Source organism: Myotis yumanensis, unplaced genomic scaffold (assembly GCF_028538775.1).
Source record: "Myotis yumanensis isolate MYYU_CA2020_CCGP unplaced genomic scaffold, mMyoYum1.0.hap1 SCAF_3, whole genome shotgun sequence".
NCBI classification, from domain to species: Eukaryota; Metazoa; Chordata; class Mammalia; order Chiroptera; family Vespertilionidae; genus Myotis; species Myotis yumanensis.
The window spans coordinates 191,851,104-191,864,387 of NW_027223754.1; the positions used below are offsets into that span (position 1 = coordinate 191,851,104).

Consider the following 13,284-nt stretch of genomic DNA (forward strand, 5'->3'; position numbering starts at 1 on the left):
TTTTGATAATTCTCTGGCTACAGCATGTACAATCTTTCATACTGTTTCATAAACCTTCCGCTCCAGGTTACCAGCGACAGCTGAACTACAAGCACTCTGATGGCTCCTATAGTACGTTTGGGGAGACATATGGCAGGAGCACAGGCAATACCTGGTAAGAAAAGGAGTTTTTTGAGCTATTTTTGTGCCAGCTCATTTACATACATTATCATAATTATAATCACAGTAACCTTATCAAATATGTATTATTAAGCCTATACTTGATTCTACTAGATAAATACACCAAGATTAGCAAGGTAACAAACAGAAAAGCTGAGATTCAAATACATGTATGCTACACTTGAACCCCACCCCCATACGTTCTGTTAATAATTCATCAAGGTCTTCTTTCTAAAATAGTTTGTTTTTTCTAAAAACTATTCCCATAACCATGAGCATTTTTATAATATGGCCAGTGAACTTATTATATAATCTCACGTTCACTTCAGATTATTTTATGTTTTTTTTAGATCATACTCAACTTGACTGAGAATAAATTCACCAATAGAAAGAAAGAAATGAAAAGGACCTATGATATGAAACAGTTTTTCAATCTATAAAGCAAAGCATTCTTAGAGGTTGTTATTGCATGTAAGAGTTGTATATGAGAAGATTCTGCCATCTACCAAAGGAAATCTCTAAGGAAAAGAAAGATTTAAAACCTTATTCAAATACATTTTTTTAGAGTAACATTAGAAGTACTTAGACTCTCTGTAGCAAAGAGGATGTGGGCCAGCAAGGAAAAATAAGACCCAGCAAATTAATTAGAGCTAGCAGTCCAAAGGAGATGGGAGCTCTACATACATGGGAATTCCTGTTACATGACTTATATCAATGTAAAAAGTGTCCTATGAAGCCTATTGCTGCAAAGTGGTTGTAAAACCATTTATGTAACAACATAAATATCATCATCCCTTCCTCCCCCCTCAGGCTCACCGCCTTTGTACTGAAGACTTTTGCTCAGGCTCGACGTTACATCTTCATCGATGAAGCACACATTAATCAAGCCCTCACCTGGCTCTCCCAAAAACAGAAGGACAATGGCTGTTTCAGAAGTTCTGGGTCACTGCTCAACAATGCCATTAAGGTGAAGTGTCCTCACACCTTTGACTTGCCCATGATGAGGCAAATCAAGGATGAGAAGAGGGGGTAATAACCTAGGAATTCCTTAGGGAAGGTATCAGAAGAAAATAAAACCTGAATAGTAGCAAGAAAGAGGGGATAGCATTTAGGTTGATTATGATATGTTGCCCCATTGGGATGAATATGGAAAAGGATAAATTTCATGACAGTAGAAAACAGAGAGCTAAGAGTCTTATCAGAAGTTAAATTACTCAGATCTGTCTTGTGCATATTTACAGGGTGGAGTAGAAGATGAAGAGACCCTCTCTGCCTATATCACCATTGCCCTTCTGGAGATTCCTCTTCCCATCACTGTAGGTACCACCTCCTTCCCCTGCTGAAGCTTGAGTCTGGATGCCATGAAACTACTGACTTGCTGTGTGAACTATCACCCTACTAAAAGCCAAGTGTCAGCTTTCTTTCTATGCAATTCAATGCTTCCCAGCTCAACAGAGAATTTGGTCACTCCATTAAGAAAGATTTACACTTTCCCAGTGATGCTCCTGGGCTATTTATTCCCTAACCATCCCCCTCCCCAACTCACACACACACACACACACACACACACACACACACACAAACACACACACACACACACACACAATGAATTTGAAAGTTATAAGATATGGCCTATGTTTCTGCCTTATAAATATGAGAATAACAGATAAAAAATACTATTCTCTCTATCCATAAGAATGAGGATAGATAGACAAATGCATTTGAAATTGTTTTTCACTTCTGTTCTACAGTCTGCATTTACCTGGGAACGCTAGCCTCCCTGTTCACACAGCTCAGTTCCCTTCTTGTCATCCCTTCACAGCACCCTGTTGTCCGTAATGCCATGTTCTGCCTGGAGTCAGCCTGGAAGTCAGCAAAGGAAGGACGCCATGGAAGCCATGTCTACACCAAGGCACTGTTGGCCTATGCTTTTGCTCTGGCAGGTAACCAGGAAAAGAAGAATGAAGTACTCACGTCACTTAATGAGGAAGCAGTGAAGGAAGGTGAGTGCGTACCTGAAATCTTTCCCCCATCCCACATTCTCTGTATCAAATACTACTAAATTGCAAAAATCCCCTCCACCTACCTCCTGTGACCCCTTTCTTCCTTCTTTTTTTATCTATATCATAAAATCTAGGATTTCTTAATTAATTCACACATCAAAAAAGAAGAGGCAGTATACTGTAATAGTGACAAGCATGGCCCCTGGAGACCACCTCCAAAATGTATTACTTATGTAACATGGAGCAAGTCACTTGTCTGTATTTCAGTTCCCTCATCAGTAAAATGGTGATAACAATAGTATTTACCTCATAGGGTTGTTGTCAGAGTTAAATCATTTAATCCATGTAAAGCACTTGGTAGAGTATATGACACATAGTAAGTGCTATAAAAGTATGAGCTACTATGATTAAGATATCAGTTCTTAATATATATACCCAACCCTTACCTGGTGCATCATATCATCTGAAATATAAGAAAGGACTGAAGGAAATAGCAACGTGAACAACTTCTGGTATTCTATGCTCATTTCACAAGACTGATAATGTTGACATATCTTTTTATGGTCACATAATACTTCTTTGTAAACAATGGTCTATATGGGGGAGGTCAAAGAAATAGAAAATAAAATGCAAATGATAATAAGATATTCCATAAAACATATTTTAACTTTCTCCCTTGACAGTGCCATTAATTGTTAATTCTTCAAATTATTTCAGACATACAAGAAGTCATAAAGAATAATTAGCAAAAACATTTATACTTCCTTTCAAGATTAAGAAATAAAATATCACCATTGTAGGAAAAATTCCCTGCATACCATTCCCACTCCAAAGGGCATCATTATCCTGAACTTCTCATTACAATTTCTGTGGATTTCTTAATGTTTTTATTGCAAATGTATCCCTAAATAATATTGAAAATTTTTACACTTTTCATCTTTAGATGAGCAATATCATACTTTTATTTCTGCATCTTATTTTCTTAGCTGTTTATTTGTTTACCTTTTGTTTTTCTTAAGTCCAACATTATGCTAATAGAAGTCCTCTATATGAGTGCCTGTAATTCTAGTTCATTAATTTTATTTTATTTTAGTTTTATTGATTTCAGAGAGAAAGGGAGAGGGAGAGAGAGATAGAAACATCAATAATGAGAAACAATCATTGATCGGCTGCCTCCTGGTAGAGTATATGACACATAGTACTGGGGATCGAGCCCACAGCCTGGGCATATAACCTGACCGAGAATCAAACCGTGACCTCCTGGTTCATAGGTCAACGCTCAACCACTGAGCCACGCCAGCTGGGCTCTAGTTCATTAATATGCACTACTGAACAATATATTACAATACATAAAAGGTCATGGTCTATATGGAGTGCCTCTCCTCATGGATCTTTTCTTCTTTCTTATTTGTTGCTATAACGAGCCATACTGCAATGAATACATACCTGTCTCCTTGTGCATGTGTGTGAATTTCTCTAAGTTATTCTTTGAGAAGTGTAATTGCTGAACAGTAGGCTAAGCACATCTTTCTCTTTGCTGGATATTGCCAAATTGCTCTCCAAAGAGCAGTTCACTTCCCACAGCAGTGTAAATCAGTTCCCATTATTGCACATCCTTGTCCATCTTTGGTAGTTTAAGGATTACTGTATTTTTTTCCCATTGAATGAGTATGAATTCTATTATCTCAAGTGATTCGTGATCCTCACAAGAAACCTCTAAGGGCAGGCTTGATAGAAAATTTAACAAACCCCCGATAAGGTTTGCAAAATATCAGAAATGAAAAAATATCATCACCAGTGAGAGAACATGCTCTGCTATTTTGCTCTCCCACCAACCCAACTATAGCAACCACTTGAAAACTTAAATGAATATGGGCTTCTCATTCCAGCAACATTTTCCCCCTTAATCTTGCTAACACAAACCATGTTCAGGAAAATCAACCAGATAAAGTTCAAGAGATTATTATAGAAATGCAATCCTCATCTCAGCTCTGGTTAGGTACTTTAACCTTAAATTAAATGTGAATATATAGTCACTCATACATTGATTTTTCTCATCCCCAGATAATTCTGTTCATTGGACACGACCTCAGAAACCCAAGGCACCAATGGAACATTTTTACCAACCCCAGGCTCCCTCTGCTGAAGTGGAGATGACATCCTATGTGCTCCTGGCCTACCTCATGGGCCAGCCTGCCCCAACCTCAGAGGAACTGACTTCCGCATCACACATTGTGAAGTGGATCACAAAGCAACAGAATTCTCAAGGGGGCTTCTCCTCCACCCAGGTTTGTAGTTTCCTAGAACCTTTTAATTCACCTTCAGGTACAAAAAAGTTTAGAACAAGATATAAACATATCCGAGAATACAACATAAAGATGAGAATACTTTGAAATGAGGAAAATATTGTTAGAATTCTGAGAAATAAAGGGAAATGAAAGTCAAAGAGCTAAAAAGAAAATGTGTAGAATTCTGGCACCCCTCCCTGTATTATTATCACAGTCTCTTTTTTCCAGTAACTACTCTACCTCTCCTAAGGCAATAATGGGGCGCCACTGTCAATACCATAGCAGAATGACTTTAAAAATCTATCAATCTTTTGAAAGTTCTGAGAGTCCCTTTCAAAGTTCCCAGAAATACTACCCAAAACCCAATAATCTCTTCTTGAACATCTCTTCATTCTTAGGTCTCCTTTAACTGGTTTCTTTTAAAGCTAACACATTTTATGCTTCCTCTACCCATTTATTCATCAGAAGCATAAAGAACTATCCTTATTCATCCAACCTCCTGAGCCTAACAATATAACTTTATGTCTAAAAAATTTATCAATACATACACAGCAAAAAGTGTTATCTTCAGAGAATTTAGCTGTTAGCCTATACACCCATTACAAAATGCCATTCCTTGCTTTCTCCATTGTCCTTAATGTTGTATTGTTCCATATGAATGGGGAAAAAACTAAATAATGTTTTTAGAATGGTTAGCATTTATTTCTTATAAATATACTAGAGCCATGCTGCACAAATTTGTGCATGGGTGGGGTCCCTGGGCCTGGCCAGCAACTGGGGCTGATCAGGAATGGCCATCCAGTGGGAGGGACTGAGAGAGGTTGGCCAGCCACAGGAGGTTGTCTGTGGGAGTGCACTGACCATCTGCCCCCTGGTGGTCAGTGCATCATCATATGACCGGTCATTGGGTTGACCAGTCGTAATCATCACTTTGGCTTTTATATATATAATTTCAGGATGTCATCCAGGTTCAGTGTTGATGAGAATTAAAAATACGAATATGAAAAGGAGAATTCAAACTTCCAGTAAAAAAAAAAAAAAAAAAGAAAGAAAAGCCAAATAAAAATGCCAATAAATCAAGGAAATAATTATAATTATTTCCTTTGAAGAAACTGAAACATGACCTGGATCATGGCTACAAAGGACATTGGGCTCTTTCGAGACAATGACCTCAGCAGCAGAGTAGAATTTAATTTGGGGGCTAGAGCACGGCTGAACTTTGGTATAACCAGAGTTGTCAAGTTTTCAAATGCTTCGAGAGTGGTAACTGAACTTATTTTCACTGTTTTTCTCAATATGTAATTAAAATTGAAAAAAGTATATTACATATTATATATAATAAAATTATATATATATATATATAATAAAAGACATTTACAGAGGAACAACCAGAATGACCGGTCACTATGATATGCCCTGACCATCAGGGGGCAGACGCTCAGTGCAGGAGCTGCCCCTTGGTGGTCAGTGCACTCCCACAGGGGGAGCACCACTCAGTAAGAAGCTGGGTTCATGGCTGGTAAGCACAGCGGTGGTGGCAGGAGCCTCTCCCACCTCCACAGCAGCACTCAGGAGCAGTGAGCTGAGAGGTAACGAGCAGCAAGCAGGCAGGCAGTAATGAGGGAGGGTTCCCAGACTATAAGAGGGATGTCTGCCTGCTGGCTTAGGTCCAATCCTCACAGGGAGTGGGCCTAAGCTGGCAGGCAGACATTACCCAAAGGGTTTCATACTGCAAGAGGGTGCAGGCCGGGATGAGGGACCAGCACCACCCCAGTACACGAATTTCGTGTACCGGGCCTCTAGTATATATATAATCTAGAGTTTTAATGTGTACAGTAATTAATACTTAAGAAGAATCCAATGACACAGGAAGGGGAAAATACAAATATTTGTCTTTGATGTTCCATAGGTCAATTTTATGAGGAATAAAATAAAATTTAGGGCATATAGTCCAAGGAAGCTATGTGAAAATTATGGTGCTGTCATCTATTTAAGGATTCTAACCAGTAATGAAATTAGAACTCCAGTGTTTAAGTAGTGAGGGAAATAGGAAATCCAAAGCCCTTTTGTGGCAGTTAACTCAGGCTTCTGAGTCCTCAAAGGGTTATCATACCTAAGAGGTTCTCTCACTTGTCTCTCTCAGGACACAGTGGTGGCTCTCCATGCTTTGTCCAGATATGGAGCAGCTACTTTCACCAGGACTGGGGAGGCTGTACAGGTGACCATTCAATCTTCAGGGACATTTTCCACAAATTTCCAAGTGGACAACGACAACCGCTTGCTACTACAGCAGATTTCATTGCCAAAGGTGCCTGGAGATTACAGCATGACAGCAACAGGAAAAGGCTGTGTCTACCTCCAGGTGAGACTCTTGGAGCAGATGAGGACAGAGGGTCCCTAGTAACCATTCTCCCTGAAAAGTCCTAATTCAGGAAATGATGGAACAAATCAAAAAGTGTTGAGAAAGTTGGGAGAAATATTGGGGAAGGGGAAAATACAAATATTTGTCTTTGATGTTCCACAGACATCCTTGAAATATAATATTCTCCCCCAAAAAGAAGAGTTCCCATTTGCTTTGGGGGTACAGACTCTGCCCCAAACTTGTGAAGGACCCAAAGCCCACACCACCTTCCAGGTCTCACTGGATGTCAGGTAAGACTTTCTGACTGAATCACTTAATTCTGTGTATAACAACCAATCTTCTTACTGGAACTCCTCACCAAGCCGAGCAATGGGATGGTGAATGTTTGTACTACATTTACCAAAAAAGTAATATGTTCTTATGTTGATACAGAATTTCTCAGTGATGAGGTTTACATTGTACTTTCTCTACTTCCAGAAACCATTATTGTCACACCTCATTATTTAAAGGTTATTAATTTCCCTCAATAATAAGTAAAGGTAGATCATTATCCTTTGCTTCTGACCTGAATTTCTCATTTCATTATAATGTAATGACTCATCCTAATTTTATTCTACAGTAGTAAAATCCTATATTATTCTTGCCCTATCCAGAAAAGAGATGAGGAATTATTTTTTTATTTTTTAAGTTTTCAGTTTATTAATCCCTTCATTAAAATCTGCATAGTCACTACAAATAAAGTGACTGAAGAATCTTTACTCCTTCTGCTGTCCCATCTCCAGTTCACTTTGGCCAGCACTAACATCTTGCATTCCTTTCCTTGCTTTTTTGTTTTTGGGTGGGGTTTTTTGAGGTCTTTTCTTCTCATACAGGCCATGTCTTACAAGTCTATATTTGGGTTCATTTTTCTTTGCATAATCCAAGAACCACACATCCTGCCAAAGCCAGTTGTGTTCCACAGACATCCTTGAAATATAATATTCTCCCCCAAAAAGAAGAGTTCCCATTTGCTTTGGGAACTCTTCTTTATCAATCTTGCCACCACCTAATGGGTTCTGAATCCAAACACAAAGATGATGTGGTCTAGTACAGTTTGGCTAGTTTTTCCCGAAATTCTGTCTGAGGTACTGCTGCCTTCCCAGGGTAAAGGATGTCAATGACCATTTGTTTCCACAGTAGTCTGTTGGTCATGAACTTCCTGGTCTGGGTAGTTACTGTGTCGTTCATGATGGCAGCAATCTTCAAGTAGCCAGGGAGAAAAAGGGAGATGAGGAATTCTTGAAAAGCATGAATAGAAGGAAATCGTGCCTCTCTAACTAAAATTTCTACTGGCAATAATTAAATCTCAGATTATATACCAAAAAATCAGTTTTGGGGAAAATACATATATGGAGATATATAGATATACAGATATATAGATATGTAGATATAGAAATACATACACACACAACAGTATTCAAATAGCTACAGGGCTTATAAAAATATTGATCTGTCGCTCTTTCTGGCATCCTTCTGTGCCATCATAAGGGTGCACATGAATGTCCTTGCTGATGTTCTCAGGAGTATCAACAATGCTGAAAAGAGAGGCAAATGCTACATTCTTACTAGACCATGCTCCAAAGTCATGCTCCAGTTCCTAACTGTGATGATGCAACATGGTTACATTGGCAATTTTAAAATTACTGATGACTACGAGCTGGGAAAATTACTGTGAACCTCACAGGCAGGTTAAACAAGTGTGGAGTAATCAGCCCCAGATTTGATATGCAACTCAAAGATCTAGAAAAATGGCAGAAAAACTGCTTCCATCCCATCAATTGGTTTTGTTGTACTGACAACCTCAGCGGGCTTCATGGACCATGAAGAAGCAAGTTAAAAACACAAAGGAGGGAAAATCCTGGGAATATTTTTCTGAGAATATCATACATATGTGCAAATAAAATGCCTCAATGGACAAAAAGAAAATGTGTCTGTACCTAAGAATATTAAAACCTGGTTGGAGATACTATTCAGGAAAAAAAATTAAGATAAGGTACATGTACTAAATAACTGACACAGGTTAGAGGACTCAAGTCCAGCTATGCATCACTTGTAGAGCTTTCTGAAAACACACATCCTCAGAGTCCACACATGTGGAATTCTGATTCATCAGATCTAGAAGTAGGCCTGATCTCTGTGGCTTTAACAGGCTCCCTAAAAATCTAATGCAGAGCCAGTTTTCTGAACCACTTCAGTAGGACCCTTAGGAAGACTCTCATGAACCTTTTAGGGCTGTTGAGTGCTTACTGTGAAAATAGAAAAAAAAAGACTATTTAATAACAAAGAAAACCCCAATTCCTTCCTTCCCTGGATCTTCAGTTACACCGGGAACCGTCCTGCCTCCAACATGGCGATTGTTGACGTGAAGATGGTATCTGGCTTCATTCCCCTGAAACCAACCGTGAAAATGGTAGGAGTCTTTATTATATTTATTATTTTATATTTTTCTAGACTAAGACAATATATTATAACCCTATTAAATCAACCTCTATGAAAGACTGATACTTTCTCCAAACTTAGAAATAAAATGTAGCATGTTTGTATTGCTGCCTCCATGAGCAAAACACACTCCTGGAAGCCACACCTACTAGAAAAAAAATGTCAGCAGGTTACTACTTTCATGTAGCTCAGAATCTTGAAGGTAAAGTATCCTATCTAATAATAGACAAACATGGCAATTGACTGTACCTTCGCTACACCTCCCATTGGCTAATGAGCATGATATGCAAATTAGCCACCACAAACATGGTGGCTAATTTGCATATGTAGGCGCAAAACGGCGGAGTGAAGACTGAAGGCGGCTCCGGCCGGCTGGAGCAGCGAAGGAGACTGAAAGCATCTTCAGCCGGACCAGCGAAGAAGACAGAAGGTGGCTCCGGCCTGAGCAAAGGCCTATATCCCAGGTGCCAGAGGAAAACCGGTGCTGGCAGCCAGAAGAAGGGAAAGCCTATTGCACGAATCTCTTCTTGCAATAGGCCTCCAGTCTACATATAAACCAGTGAAAATGACAGTGACATAAACTATAGGGTGTCCCAAAATTCACGCAAGATTTGCAATTGAACTGAATTGCAAATCTTGCATGAATTTTGGGACACCCTTTATAACTATTACAGTAGGTCATACAAAATGAGATTGCTATAAATTAGAGCAAGCAAAAGAAGTAACAAAAACAAAATCACCTCCTGATTACAAAATAGAATGTGAATTCAACCTTGAAATATATGCAATTCCCAAATTTAGAATATTTAGTTCCTTTTCTTCAGATGAATCAACTTTACACATAGGCCATATTAAACCCTACATCCCAATTAACTTTTATTTTTAATTGTACAACATTATTGTCTTTACTTACAAAAAAATATATTAGAAGAAATGTTATCCTCAGGCTTAATTTAATTTGGTAATAAAAATTCTTCTTTTCTCTGGGTTTCCCAGGGGCTTTCTTCTGTTTATTAACATTTGCAATGTCTTCACGTTCTTCAGCTTGAAAGATCTGATGATGTGAGCCGAACAGAAGTCAGCAACAACCATGTTTTGATTTACCTAGATAAGGTGAGAGTCCTGCCACTCTATTGCAAAAAATCCTATGTAATAAAAGCCTAATATGCTAAGTGTCCACTCATCCGATCTTCTGTTTAAATAATCAAAGCATAATATGCTGATATGCTAAGGCCGCTCTACCACTCACTGTGACATACACTGACCACCAGGGGCAGATGCTCCAACTGGTAGGTTAGCTTGCTGCTGGGTTCCAGCCTATTGGGACTGAGCAAGATGGGCCAGACACTCCCTGGAGCTCTCCTGCAGTCCCTCCCGGACTGGCCAACCTCCTGTGTCCCTTCCCAGCCCCGATTGTGCACCGGTGGGGTCCCTCAGCCTGGCCTGCACCCTCTTGCAATCTAGGACCCCTCGGGGGATGTAGGAGAGCCAGTTTCAGCCAATCCCACAGGCCAGGCCAAGGGACCCCACTGGTGCAAAAATTCATGCACCAGGCATCTAGTAGAGATAATCCTCCTAAGGGAGATATCTTGGAAATGAATGAAGACATTTTTGAGACATCACTTCTATGCTAAATATTTGAGAATTTTAACATTAATTCCAGTACATGTTCTCTTCTCCTTCTTTATTTATGTTTCATCTGGGGCTATGGAAAGAAATGGATTATTACAATATTGGGATATTCATATTTTTTAGGAATTTATAAGCAAGAAATACTCTACCAAATATGCTTATTATATCTTCAAGTTATTCTGAGTAATGTAAGGAAGTACCATTGGGTTTGTCAATTATTATATCAATAATACATCAACAGTATAAAAGGGGAAAATACTGTCAATCTCAGCAAGGACTTGTGCCATGAAATAAATAGATCAGCCCACCAATAAGCCACTCTAATTATATTTAGGTGTTGTACATAGTTTATTTATTTATAGATTAATGAATATTATAATTTACAAATTTATGAAACTTAAACAAGGTTACAATTATTGACCTTTTATATTCCTTTTTGAGTCAACACAAGTATTTCTGCAAGATAGAGAAATTAAATGGTGCCAAATTTCTGGATATGCAAAAATAAACATAGCTATCTAATCAATAAAAATCATATATCATTCACCTCTATGAACAAAACATTGATGGGGATATATGAATTGTTTTATTTGTTTAAGAAACAATTTGGGAGCTTTCTGCACAGTTTAAGAACCCTGTTAGTTGATTTTTTTTAATGGGGTTTTGCCCTAGCCAGTTTGGCTCAGTGAATAGAACATTGGCCTGTGGACTGAAGGATCCCAGGTTTGATTGTGGTCAAGGGCACGTACCTCAGTTGCAGGCTCGATGCCCGGCCCTGTTCAGTGTGCATGAGGGAGGCAAGCAATCGATGTGTCTCTCTCACATCAATGTTTCTCTCTCTGACTCTCCCCTCCTCCTTTCCAATGTCTCTGAAAATCAATGGGAAATTAAATATCCTCGGGTGATGATTAAGCAAAAATAAAAATAATAATTAAAAAAGAGTTTTTCCCCCAAACAAATGAATATTTAGTCATTCAAAGAAAAGAGAAGAAAGCTCATTTAGTTCCCTTTTACTTTCTAGGTGACAAATCGGACATTGAGCTTGTCCTTCACGGTTCTCCAAGATATTCCAGTAAGAGATCTCAAACCAGCCATAGTGAAAGTCTACGATTACTATGAGACGGGTAAGTGTGAGCAATTTTTACATACAAATCAAATTCCTGATCACAGAAATTTAGATTTCAGAAATATGCTGGGGAAATTCATTACATTAGTAGTTCTTAGCACTTCGTTTTGTCTTTATCAAATATGATTCTCCTCTCTTTGCCTTCTATACATACATTATAGAAACTGCCTATAATGTAAATATATCAATTAATACAAAACATCTGTAAGATATTTAGTTCCCTTTTCTTCAGCTAAATCAACTGTACAACAATATTTGATATAAATAAGTTCAACATTGAACTGTCCCTTCAGGAGTACAGAGTAAAGGAAACATAATGTACTGTATGTGAAAAGTTAACAATATAAGGCAGCCAGCAATGCATCAAATGAATGCTGCTGATGTTTCTGACAAAATACAATTTCTCCCATAATATTCTTTCACTAACCTATATCCCATAAATGTTTGCTATCTCTCTCACTTTACCTAATGATTTTGTTTTTATGCAGATGAGTTTGCAATTGCTGAGTACAATGCTCCTTGCAGCAAAGGTAAGTAATTCATACTCCTTCCAAATGCAGTCAGAAGCCCTTTGTTTTGTTCCTCAAATCTCCTCCATAAAATATTGGCTCAACACTCTTCATAGACATCATATTGCTCATGGTGTAACTTATTATACAAAACTGCATTTATTTGGAGAGGACACTGCTGGTTAAACCTCAGATAGTTCAGAGGATTGCTGATTTGATCATTATAAGTAATGGATCTTGTTGCCCACTATACTAATTGGTTTCCTTAGACACTATACTACCCAGATGTAAGAAAAGGAATCATCATTGATCAGAAAATCCAAGTTTATCTTAATTTTTTTTTCTTTCCACTATCACACACAGATCAAGGAAATGAGTGAAGACTACGTCAATGAAAATGGCTTTGCTGGAGTTCCTGTTCCACAAACTCGGGTCTCCATGGAAGAAAATAGATTTTGTAACTCTGAAGCTTAATGAATACACCTTTTTTTCTAGTCAACCTTTATCATGGTATCCGCAGTCATTCAATAAACATTTATTACATTTCCATATAAAATAAAATTTAAGAGATAAAAATTTATGGCAATCAAGGGCTAAGCGACTTCAGAAAATGAAGAATGTTACAGTGTTGTTGGTCTGAGTAGGCTACATGTAGGTGTTACAGGGAAAAGAAGAAAATATTAAATTATGTACTAAAATAGCGTAAAATGTGTTTGGTCATGGGAAT

The 13,284-nt window shown here is 38.2% G+C and overlaps 1 protein-coding gene and 1 pseudogene across 1 annotated transcript in view; both read left to right on the forward strand.

The window, feature by feature from the left end:
* LOC139007352 (alpha-2-macroglobulin-like) overlaps positions 1–13,062 on the forward strand; it is a 43,008-nt gene extending 29,946 nt beyond the window's left edge. Inside the window, exons 25-36 of the mRNA XM_070410707.1 lie at positions 67–154; positions 970–1,126; positions 1,401–1,475; positions 1,982–2,162; positions 4,227–4,450; positions 6,594–6,812; positions 6,975–7,102; positions 9,171–9,261; positions 10,335–10,403; positions 11,944–12,046; positions 12,537–12,578; positions 12,921–13,062. Of these exons, the coding sequence (XP_070266808.1) occupies positions 67–154; positions 970–1,126; positions 1,401–1,475; positions 1,982–2,162; positions 4,227–4,450; positions 6,594–6,812; positions 6,975–7,102; positions 9,171–9,261; positions 10,335–10,403; positions 11,944–12,046; positions 12,537–12,578; positions 12,921–12,937 (1,394 nt within the window). The 3' untranslated portion in view covers positions 12,938–13,062. The remainder of the gene's footprint in view (positions 1–66; positions 155–969; positions 1,127–1,400; positions 1,476–1,981; positions 2,163–4,226; positions 4,451–6,593; positions 6,813–6,974; positions 7,103–9,170; positions 9,262–10,334; positions 10,404–11,943; positions 12,047–12,536; positions 12,579–12,920) is intronic.
* On the forward strand, positions 8,279–8,867 carry LOC139007353 (small ribosomal subunit protein uS8-like; annotated as a pseudogene).
* Positions 13,063–13,284: the final 222 nt, after the last annotated feature.